Source organism: Urocitellus parryii, chromosome 5, assembly GCF_045843805.1.
Source record: "Urocitellus parryii isolate mUroPar1 chromosome 5, mUroPar1.hap1, whole genome shotgun sequence".
Lineage (NCBI taxonomy): Eukaryota > Metazoa > Chordata > Mammalia > Rodentia > Sciuridae > Urocitellus > Urocitellus parryii.
Window position 1 is genome coordinate 93,901,223 of NC_135535.1, and position 12,825 is coordinate 93,914,047.

The window sequence follows — 12,825 nt, forward strand, 5'->3', positions numbered from 1 at the left end:
ATCCTTCCAGGTCTTAGTTTCTTCACTTAGAAAATAAGAGGACCAACTCTCAAGTCTCCTCCATTACTAAAATGTTAAAATTCTAAACTAACGGCAACTGCGGAAAGGTCTTTCTCTCATGTACACTAAAGAAGTGAGAATGACTTTTTCTGAAAGATCTAACCTAAAATACAAGCATGCAATATTTCCCATTTGCATTTTATTCTCAAAAGTATTTCACTGACTCACAGAAAATACTTTTATGTATGAGATGTCATTATTAAATAATGAGACTGACTTTTTCATATGTGGCTAGGGAATCAAAATTAGTATTTTAGAGTCACTAGATAGAAAATTTCTGAACTTAAGAATTGAGAAAAAATATAAGAAAACTTTCAACCAGAAATTTCAATCTGTGGACAGAAAGAAGTGACCTAAAAACAGGATTCAGATTGTCTTCTTGCCATTTTTAAAAGAACATTTCAATTATTTGTCCATACATATGATCAGAGCTTCCATCATGGATTTCACAACTACCATCTTGTTAGCAGGTGAATCTTAAGTCCTCTTAGATCTCATAATTGGTATCACAAGCAGGTAAACACCAGATATATTATATACAACATTACCTTTATCATGCATATTCAAAGCTTTTAAGAGATCTTCCCGGATTGGATATTTGGCTTTATAACAGAGCCTTTGAATGTTGGAAAATGTATCATCACCTGAAAGTGTAGTAAGATCTATAAAGGTAACAGCTTTCAGGAGCCAAGCAGCCTAGTAGAAAGAAAAGGCAAAGCAAATTAAAATTAATCTCCAATTTGTACTCATTCGACAAACACAGATACTAATATCTGATGTCTACACTATTCTAAAGCATATGATGATACAAGTGTAAACGAGATTCACTGACAAGATGAACATTACTCAGAATAAAGTGAAAAGGAAGAAGAAGAACCTTAATATTTTTTCTCCTATTGATATCCCAAACAGAAACCCCCAGTAGACGAAGCCTCCACACTTCTGACTTTTCCATCTCATCCACAAGGAATCTTCGATGGCTACCCTGATGTAGGAGACCTCAAGAAGAAGGTTTCTATTTCAATTTTCCTTTCCACTCTAGGATTAGAAATGAGACACTGTTTTTTAAAATCAGTCAGTTCCATGTTGTTTTTTTCCAATTTAATCCAATTCCTTTTTAAAAACAATATTCCTGTTTCACAATTAATTCTGATGAACTTCCTTTTCTCTTTTCAATCAGAATATTTCCAAAGATGAGCAAAATGTGTAATATTACTCTAAAGGATTCAATCACAGTATTCCAAGTCCCTTGTGAAATGAACTCTGAATTCCTTTTAGAACTGCATAGCACGTCTTTGGTTGGTAAACACTGAAGAATATGCTGACCATAAGTACTCTGCAAAACATCACCTTTGGAATTTTGAAAAGTGATTTATGAAAAGTAATAGTAAGATAAGCATGAAGGTCAAAGAAGGTCAACTCTTACCCCTCAGGGCCTCAACAGTGGACACACCAGGTTTAGACATTATGGTTTTAAAATTAAACCAGAAGACAACCAAAGAAGGCACATCTAAGAAACTGAATAAATTCGTTGAGAAAAGATGCCATTTAATTCACTCATGAATAAAGATGCCTCAAATTCATTTGCGGTTTTGCCACTCAAGAGTGATAAGATTTTTAACTTGTTTGGATAAATGTGTTATCTTTCTACAACCCATCATCATCATATATGAATTATTAAAATAAGTCTTGGACAGCTGCAATCTTTTAAGTTTAGATGCATCTTGAGCGAAATTCAATATTGTAGCCTTGAGGGAAGAGACCATGCATTGTGAAACACAGGGACAGAATGCTCAAGAAGAACCTTACTTGCCACTCCTTTTTCACGGTTCTTCGAGCCTGAATTTGTTGTGCCCGCCTCAGAACTGCTGGCTGATTCACCTGTACTTTGGAAATCCAGCTAAGGTCTAAAGGGGAGAGAACAACACTTTTGAAACTGAAAAGTTTTATTAATATAGTCACCTATAGACATAGGGCTCTGGAAAGGATACATTCACCATTTGATGTAAACACTCTTTAAAAACTTCTGCTTTTTTCCTTACAACAACAAATATATAACCTTGTTGAAGGAAGCTCAGCCATCACAAGGCATACTTCATGTAAAATCAAGTACATATGGAATTAGAGGAACTAGTATTGATTTCCTGCATAGATCATAATGACCATGGTGGAGGGGGTGGGATTGTGTTCTGGGATTCTGTTCCCCGTCGTACATGCCTCACTTCTGACAGCAAAAACTTATCTGTAAGTGTCTAGTCCAAGGGAGCAAACAAGATTAATAAATGCTTAAGTGAATTAATGCTGGGGCTTAAAGCAATGCTTGTTTATACCCCCTTCCTGACAAGATTAATATCTACTAGATACCAATATGATACATCCCATCAAAGGAGAATTTTTCAAAATGTATCAGAGATAACAACAATGATATAACAGAAGTTTTAAAAGGGAAATAAAAAAACTACTAAAAGTTCCAGAAGATATCTGTGTTGCTTCTGTTCTCAAGTGATTTCTCCTACTTTGATTGCTCTCTTTGCTTCCAAATGGCTCATGTTTTAGCCCTGGGGAAGACATGGCTCTCTCAGACAAAGCTAACATTTAATTGTCCCTCTACCACAGAACTTATATTTCATTCACCAAGGACCCATGGTGAAACTGTTTCTTGTACTTACTGTACTGTGAGTCATTACCTTATTTGCCTTTGAGAGTCTAACAACAGTGTCATGCATTGTATTTCAATGTCTTCCACTGATATTCATAACAGGTAGCCCCACAGTAAATTGGACATGTGTCTGTTTACCTTCTGTAACTAACATCATTTCTATATCCCTGTAAGAACTCCATGTTTTTGAAGAATAATCCCAGAAGAAAATTCTTCTACTATGGAAAAGGTTATTCATTAGGAAACACATCTCAATTACACAGCTCTATAACATGACAAAGAAAACTGCCAATTGCATACTGTACTATGCAACAACACAAATAATAATAAAGTATTTGCATCTACCACAAAAGCTCGGTACAGTGGTGCATGCCTTTTATCCCAGCAATTCGGGAAGCTGAGACAGGAAGATTGCAATTTCAAGGCCAGCCTCAGCAATTTAGCAAGGCCCTAAGCAACTTAGTGAGATTCTGTTTTAAAATGAAAAACAAAAAGGGCCAGGGATATAACTCAGTGGTAAATCACCCCTGAGTTTATTTTTTAAACAAACAAACAACAAAAAAAAAAACCTTTACCATAAAGATTAGATCACCAGAAAACCAATATTTATAAAAGACTTCTCCTATTTCCATTTGCCTCTTCTTAAGTATCAATATTAATCATGCAAAAATTCTCAAAGATTAATGATATTCCACTTAAATATTACTACAGAAGGAACAGTTTGTGTGCTTTCCCCTTTTTTCCTAATTAAATTATTTTGTTAGCTGAAATCATTTAATAAAACAGATTTTTAACATTTCAATCCATCTGCTTCTGCTCCTCAAAGATACTGTACGTCTTCCTGATTGTTTCTTGAGCCAACTTCAGAGAGAAAGCAAAAGCTAGGGTCAGGCCAACTTCTGCCTCTTCTTTCCCACCAAAGACTGAGCTGGCTCTAGGCAGAGTCCAAGGGAATAAGACCAGACAGTCACACTGGGCTCATCCTAATTTACCTAAGGCCTAGAAGAACCTCCCTCTTCTCAAACACAGAGGAGGATCTCTTTTATTTATTTTTTAACACTAACAATGGTGATTAGGTTCTAGATAAAGATCATTCCAGGCAGAGAGTAACAGTGAAGCAAAGTTATGTGACCTACAAGACTCACTGCCAAGTAACTACTGACAGTAGTCAAAAGAGGGAAGCGGATCACTCCTAGGCAGCTGGACTGGCTGTCCTTAATGAGTCCTGAGACACTTCCTCAAAGTTCTTCCCCTCCTCTTCCCTACTCCCCACACCCTACTAAGGCCCCCACTGGAAGCTCTTCTGTAGGCAAGAAGTCTCAGGCAAACCCAGGACATGTGCTCATCTGGCTTGCTCCTTGTGGTCTCTTCTGCATCTGCCAGTATTGCTAAATGGCAGGCAATTTCCTGACACAGCAAGTCATGTTCCATCTCTGAACCCTGTGTTCAGTTTGTTCCTTTTAACCAGACTGCCCTTCCTTACTTTGCAAGCAGATTAACTCCTACTCATACACTGAGGTTCAGTTCAAAAGTCACCTGCTCTGAGTCTTCCCTAAACCGCACAGGTTCAATATTCCTTTGCTGCTTTGTACTTCCATGCAAATTTATAGTCTGCTTTTAGCCCAATGTCATCACTTGAAATGGTACTGATGTAAAAAAATCGTTTACATCCCCAAAAGATTTTTAAAACTCCAAGAGAATACATGACATGTGAATAGCATGGCATTCAATAAATAAGTTGAGTGGTTCCCAAAAATCATTTTTTTGGGGGGGGGGGAGGAAGCACCTGTGGTACTGGGGATTGAACCCAGTACTCTACCACAGAGCTATACCCCAGCCATTTTTATTTATTTATTTATTTATTTTATTTTTTTGAGACAGGGTCTCATTAAATTGTTGCAGCTGGCCTCAAACTTGCAATCCCTTGACCTGAGATTCCAGAAATTTTCTTAATTCTGGGCAATGTCTTTCTCAATTGATCCTGATTGGAAAAGAGTTTTGGACCTCCGTAAGATGGGACAAAAGTATGAAGGGGTTGCTTGGGACCATTTGCTTTAAGACAGATTTTTTTGTTACAATTCCCACCTAAAGTTATAGCCCACAAGGCCTCTGCTCACATTTCTCAGACACCACCTGCCAGAGGTCTCTGCAAACCATCTATTGGGGAATGTAATAAGATCACTTCCTTCACAGTATCAGCCTTGACTGCTAAAAATATCATTAGTGGTTATAAAATTATTCAACTTCATATTAAATCTGGCCACAGAATTTGCCTCTGTGACCTCCCATGGCAATGAATTATATAAGTGACTATCTCATTTTATTAGCACTTAATTTGCTACTCTTTAATTTCATCAAATAACCCTTGTTCTCATCTTAGGGGGTCTAGGGAAAAGAAAGGACTGATTGGCCTTTGTTATGTCCTTCATAATTTTTAATATTTCATTCGAGTACCCTTTAGCATCTCCTTTCCAACAGAAGTGATTCTAATGCACACAATTTCATCAGAACCACAGAATCTTCTTTCAGAGCCAAGAGGGGTTTCAAGTACACCTGCCTTTGGGAAGAACAGACATGAAACCATAATTGGAAGTCAATAAATACTCTTAAAACTTTCTGATTAAAAAAAAAACTCCCACTGTTTCCCTTAGTGTGTCATTTTGTTGACTTTCAGGCCCTTCGCCAGCTGTAAACTTGTTCTCAAATACTTGTTTCACAATTTTATCTTTTTTTTTCCTGTTCAAGACTCAGTAGAAACAAAGATAATTTTCCCAGCAAATCTACTTTCTAGCCTTGCCATCTTTTCCATTTTTTTTCTTCAGATGTGATTGTGTTCTTCAAAATACTCCTAAAACACACAACATCAAAAGGAGATGCATTTTGTATTTTTATTTTAACTCTGTTCCTTATATACAAAAATAAATTATGATAATTTATTAGACTTTTCTCCCAAAACGCATTGAGCAAATAAGGGAGATTAATTTTTCTACTTTCTCTTCTATATTTTTATATCCAACTGTACTACCCAAATCTTTTTCCCAGTGTTGTCTCTAAGCAGTCATTTCCAGGTATACACAGGTATACATTTTATTACCAGAAAATAATACTCAGTACCCTTCTTAATTTTATTCATTTGTCTATTATTTCTAAATTGTATTTGTTTTCAATTCAAATTTGCATCCTCCCAGGAAACCGTTATATCCTCCTATATATACAAATGCCTACCACAAAACTAGTTGATCAATAAATTCTGTGCCCCTTCCATCATGGTAAACTTATTTTTTATATCAAATATTGAAACTAAAGAAAAAAATCACTCAATTATGTCTAATCTTTCACCCGTAGGCTGACAAAAAAAAAATACCTAAATGTCACTGCATGTTTGATCCAATCAGGCTCATTAGATGTTCAATTTATACAGTAAATGAACAGACAGACTTGCCCAGTTTCTGACCCATAAACACAGAGAACTAAAACTGTCCTGAGAGCCCCATTCCTACCAGCAGGTAGGGTCTACAAACAATCTTCTTCTCAAAATCCAGTATCCAATAAACCCTGGATGAGTGTTCTAGGACACCTATACACCTGCAGGGCATTCGCCAGCTCTCCTCAGATTCTACTGACTAAGCCAGTCTGTGGAATCCAAACAGGTATCTATCTGTCTGTTCTAGAAACAAAGACACTGGCAACCTGACAGTACATACTGCCATAGCCCAGACGGCATTGCTATAATGCCACTTACCCCTAATCTCTAATTCCCATCTCACAGACTTTCACCTGCCCATTCTTTAGGGCATCAATCCAAGTCCAGGTTAATAATGAATTCAGCACCAAGCCAAAGACCAACTTGATCTCCCAATATCTCACCTCAGTACCAATGTTATCTGTTTTCTGCTTATACTTTTCTTCCATCTAGCTTTCATTTCCAGTGTGTCTTGCATCTACAAGCAAATGGGTTATAACACTTCATCATGTAACACTCCTTCATCACATTGGAAGATAGTTCAAGTTCACATTACCAGATATCCCCATTTTTGTACCCTGAATTACAGTAGAATCACATCATGATTACATGGTTTTACCACCTTCCTTTATCCTTCAAGTATCCTTGAGATATTAGTCAATTCCAACTATTGATGCTCTTTAGTAATCAATTTCCCATTTCTGCAAATTATACTTCTCAACTCATCGACTACTGCCAGTAGGTTAATCTTGTCCCTAAAAGAACCTAGTCACTTATTCTGGCATCTAAATTTTTTCTATTTAGCACAATCTTTGGGCTGAACCCAAGGTCTCAATTATTCCCAGGATGCTCAGGATAGCCCCCTAAGTTTCCAGCAGCAGTTGGTGGATAGTCACGGAGCTAGACAGCCAGAGCTCCTTAGCAAAATGAAGCAGATTAAATCCAAATGCCCATGTGCAAGTCCAACAACCTCTTCATTCGCATTCTAAGATGCAAGCAACGTGCTAAATGATGTGAGAAAAGTTACAGCTCCCCCATGAAAAACCTTAAGGAGAAAACTGGGGAGAAAAGCCACAGACCTGGGAGTTGGAAAAATCAAAATAAAAAACAACATATAAGGGCAAAAATCAATGCTTGGAACCAGCAATTCCCAAATGGTTCCACAGGCTTTATTAGTTAGGAATCTTTCAGTTGAAAATAATGAAAACTGACTTGGGTGATTGGAACAAAAATGGAAGGATATTAAGGGCTCATAAATTGAGACAAGATTGGAAGACCAAGCTCAGAAAACAGATGGGAACCAAAGACAACAATGGAGAGCCAAAAACTAGAAGCACAATGCCAGCATTTAACAGGAATGGTCTGGCCAAGATGCCACAGCAGCTGTCACCTGACACCATCACTGCCATCTTCCTTCACTCACTCAGGGCCTCAAGTTCTGTACGAACAAATCTGATGCCTGAACCTAGGGAGTATGCTATGCATGACTGTGGGGTCAGGAAGGAAGAACAACTTCTCCTTCCTCTGTCATGTCTCCAACTAACTCTGCAGACAAGAGGTTTTCCCAGCAATGATGGATTGGGATTTGGTTACTGAAGAACCAAAAAAACGTAAGTTTCTGTTACAAAGATCAATAAAACTTCCACCTTGAAAAAAAAAAAAAAAAAGACTTGAAATTTCTTTAATCCACATTTCTCAAACTTTTCTGACTGAAAATAAACTTTTTTCCATACTGGCTAGATAATAAGTCAGGTTCAGAAGAAAGACAGGTCACAGATGTAGACTTGTCCAGTTGGATATGAAAACCCTTCGTGGATAAATAAGAGATTTGAGACTGATCTTAAAGCCCTCGATCTCTGGAGACATTTCTGATTGTCACAGCTGGCAGTCTGAAGGGTCCTGGTTAATGGGTAGAGACCAAGGATGCTGCTAAACATTACAATGCATAATTCACTCTTCTTCAACAAAGAATTACCTTTTCCAAAAATCAATAGTGCCAAGGTTGAAAAATCCCAACTGAAGTATGGTAGGATTCAGGAGAAACAAAGAGGAAGTGCTCCAGATTTGTGGAATATGGGGGTTTCAGGAGCAAGAGCAGATTGGCTGGCTTATTTGTACAGCAGCTTAAGAAATCTCAACCTGTGCTATTGCATCACTGGCCACTGGCCACATGTGCCTGTATGAGCTTCTAAAGTATAAACAATTCAAACTAAGATGTGTTTAAAGTGTAAAACACATAGATTTCTAAAATTTAGTACCCCCAAAGAATGTAAAATATAAGAGCATAATATTTCTTATTGAGCAGAAAAAACAAACACACTTAACTCTGGCTAGTCAGCAGTGTGCACAACCGGTAAGAGGCAGACTACAGGAGATACCAGTCAGACAGCTTCACTATAGCCCAGGCAACAATAATGCCTCTCACCCAGGCATTTTCACATTTCATGACCCATACTCAGCCACTAAGCTCTGCCATGAAGCCAGCCCAGCCAAAATGACGACATCAGAATATCCCTATTACTACTCCCAAAGGATGACCAAAATGTCAGCACTGCGGACCTGCAGACAGAACCCAATTTTTATATTGCTCCTATATGACACCAACACTACACCTGAATGAGAGCCTGCTATAGCCCACCCACAGCCCTGCTTTCCCCCATAGATAGAGAGCCTGTGGGGCTGGACCACATTCTCCTTCCAGTTCATATTCAAGGTACACACGACTCCAGCATTCTTAGACCTAATGACTCCAAGCTTGCTTACAGAGACTACAGGGATCTTTGCCCAAAGTCAACAGCTTAAATTTAAGACACAAGAAAGAAAAGGGAGAGAAAGCCTCCCGGGAAGTTAGATAAATGCAATCCTAACTATGAATTTCATTTATTCATTTAACTAATATAAAAAAGTACCCACATTGGTGCTGGGCATGGCTGCAGGCTCTAGGGATTGAGTGACGAATGAAAAAACAAAATCCTTACTCTCATAGAGCTTCTTCTAATAAAAGATTATAAACATCTAATGAATACATCATATACTATATATGGGCTACAGTGAAAAGTTACATAAGATAAGAGAATGGAGAATGCAGGGATGGTGAGGACAGGAAAAATCTGATAAAACCTTTGAGCAAAGGTCCAACTGAAATGGAAAGTGAGGAATAATATTGTCTAGGAAACCAGTCTTCTAGGCAGAGAGAAGTACAAAGTCCTTAAGGTCATATCTGAAGCAAACTAGGGACACAGGTGTAGATGGAGGGCCTGAGCAAGGCCAGGTGAGGGGAGTGGTTCAGATACAGTCTAAGAGGTAGGCATGGATCAAATCATATGTGGTGTTTTCTAAAAAATGAGGGTCATAACCCAGGAACATGTCATGAAATCAACTCTTCTAGTTGCAACCAGTATATTACGAGAAGGAAAATAGAAAATATCAGGATGTGCTGCATGTGATACAGGTAAATCATCTACCATTATATGTGAGGAAGCAGGTACTCTGGGGCAATATAAAACACACCACATACTGTGAGGCATGGCCAACAGAGTTTGAAAGGCCCTTGGGAAGGACTTTTTCAGCATGGAAAGATCACTGGATGTAGACAGGAAGAACTGTGAGTAGAGCACTGAAATGATCTAATTTATACTTCCAAAAAATCCCTCTGGCTGCTGGGGAAAGGCTAACAAGAGGCTCAGACAGGATAGGGAACAAACAGACTGACCTGCAGCACTCCCTGTAGCATTGGAGACAGGATAAAATCCTACCTGCCCACTGCCTACAGCATTTCTCATCTTTAAAATCTGTACCCAAACAAATAAGAAAGATGGGATAGGGACATGAACTGGGCAAATTTTGGGTGAACCAGGAGGGTGTCATTTCCCTTGTGAGGACCAAAAGCTCAGCAGATGGACTGTACTGGGAAGAGTTGTTGAATTTCACTCCAGTTTTCTCCTGGAGCATGGAAGTAAGCAGGCAGTCAGAGAGATTAGCCGTGACAGTCTAACCTGTGAACTCTTCCACATAAAGACTTACCTGAGGGTAGTTAATAAACTTCCACAGTCTAACAAAGTACAAACTATAGTGGTCAAACTTTAAATACTTTATATACATAGAATAAGTAAAACACCTAATTTTCTTGAGAAAGTTGATATTGAATTAAAATACAGTAGTGCCCCTTATCCCTAAGGGATATTCTACGACCCCCACAGTGGATGCCTGAAACCATGAACATTAAGAATTCCTGTATATACATGTTCTTTTCTATGATAGAGTTTAATATATAAATTATTCAAAGAGATTATCAAAAATAACAATAAAATGGAACAATTATACAATACACTGTAATAAAAGTTATATGAATATGTTGCATTCTTTTGAGTCAAGACAAAATAGAAATACTTTGGGACTACTATTGACTGTAGTTAATCGAAATTAAAGAAAGGAAACAATGAATTAAAGAGATCACTGTAATTACTTCTTCGTGGCAAGAACTCCATTTGCTGGTCATCACCACTGTCAAAAACGTTTGATCTTTGAAGAGGAAGAAATATTTAGTCAGTGAATCTAAGCTGATCTACACAGGGCCTAATCTAGTTTTTAAAGACCTTTGAATGTTGGCTTTGTATTTTTTCAAAATCAGAAAAAACATTTTTTTAAGGCAGACAAGGGTTATTTTATTCCATTTTTCTTCCCATACATCAAAATGTAATTATTTAGCACTCCACCAGTACAAATGTGTTAATCAAATTACACTGAAATTCACAGATATGTAAAAACTATATAATGAATATTAAAATACTGTATATATAACTTAATTACATTTATTTTAAAAATTACAGTAAAACTGGGACATATCATAGTAATAAATGCCCATGTTTGTAAATTCAACTCAATTTTTTGACAAAGCTAATAGTTTCAGCTTTTCTAAATATCTTTAATTTGATGTTCATCAACTGTTTTTCTAAACTTTCCTCCAAAGATTTTTGCTAGCATTGAAAATATTTTCTTGTCATAATAAAACTGCAGTCAACCAAGGACAGACTGTTCTACAGTGTAAACGGCAGCTTTTTACTTGTACTCATTTGTTTTTTCTTTTTGCTATTATTTAAATATGTTTGAATCTCTGAAAATAGCAGTATTTTTTTTTTTATTCTGTTGGCCTTTTCCTTTAAACTTTTAGGGGAAGCATTATCAAAGATTTTTTAGAAACTAAGTAAATTACTTCTACCAGGTTCCTAGTACGAAGCACTTTATTAAGTATTTCAAGGAACTAACCTGCCAGGTTGGGACTACTCAGCATCCACAAATCAAAGCTGCTCAAGAAATGTATATCTTGTCTTGAATCAAGGAGTCAAGGAAAGGAAGCTGAAAAATCATGTAGCATACCATATAGGTATAATATGCAGCTTTTATACGATAATAAACAAATAAATAAGAGAATGAGGGCAAGTCCATCAAAAAAAAAAAAAAGTCTAAAAAAGAGGCACTTAAAATATCCAATAGTTTCCCACCTCTTCATTGTTACTTTGTTAAGAGTTCTGAGTAAACTTACCTAAAACAGCACTCATTGTGACACATCCCTACCCACAGGCCATCTATCAAGACCTAGTACTGAACTGCCACAGGTGGAGATTCACAGGACCATGTGAGGCCCCAGCACCAGGTACACAGTGCTGACATGCAACAAAGATGTTCTAGGTTGGAGTACTATGATGTGGGTCATCCGTGGAGCTGGAAGACATAGCAATCATTTGTGGAACACTGACTCTGACCAGGTACTATATTGGCTATCCAGCCACACTGTATCCTGAAATAGGTGATTTGGCACTGTTGGTCCTCTTTGATAACTTAACCACAGAGTTAGAAGGCCATCACTGACTAGGAGAAAAGAACCAGCCAACAGGTTTGAGGGTCATCCTTTAATTGATGTGGGCAATACTGCTACAGTGATAGTGCAGAGCAAGGCAGGAGTTTGGGTTCTCTCTCTAATTCTTACCACTATGACAAGCCTAGGCTGGCCAGAGAAGGTTCAACAAGCTGACCTGCTCTCACAGACAAAGGGAAATTAACTAGCAGTCAAGAAGAGGAAAGACACTTCAAACACTGAGTATAATCTGTGTGTGAAGACCAATTCAGAAACAATGATGGCCTGTTTCCAGAACAATAACCATGGCAGAAAGTTGTGTTTGGGAGTAAAGATGGGGTTTCACAGGTAAGTAGTATCAAGTCAGAATCCTGAAGTTCAGACAAAGGACTCTATACTTGAATTATTAGGGGAAGGGGGAGGAAGTAGCCACTAAGTAATCAATTTGATCAGATTAATGTATAAGGCAGGATGAAAAGAGGGAGAAACTATTGTAACATTTCTGCCAATTTTGTGTCATGAAAATACACTTACTTGAAAATCTGGGAAGAAAAATTATAAAGATTAACTGAAAATGGTTAAAAGAATAAGGTAAACAGGTGGAAAAAATAAGCCCAAATAGGAGTCTTTTGTCTGTGATATTAAATTATAATGTTAAATGAAGGTATAAATAAAATAGGAATATTCTGAAAGGATATTTAGAACCAGGCTAACTTAAAATAATTATATATATTCTTGAGGGTGGGACACAGACACTAACCCACAAAATTACAATTATCTTATATTAGA

At 37.4% G+C, this 12,825-nt stretch overlaps 1 protein-coding gene across 1 annotated transcript in view; it reads right to left on the bottom strand.

Annotated features, from left to right (window-relative positions):
* Dera (deoxyribose-phosphate aldolase) overlaps nucleotides 1-12,825 on the bottom strand; it is a 110,726-nt gene that overhangs the window by 76,430 nt on the left and 21,471 nt on the right. The window contains exons 2-3 of the mRNA XM_026391924.2: nucleotides 1,870-1,967; nucleotides 609-756 (exon numbers count right to left, since the gene is read on the bottom strand). Of these exons, the coding sequence (XP_026247709.1) occupies nucleotides 609-756; nucleotides 1,870-1,967 (246 nt within the window). The remainder of the gene's footprint in view (nucleotides 1-608; nucleotides 757-1,869; nucleotides 1,968-12,825) is intronic.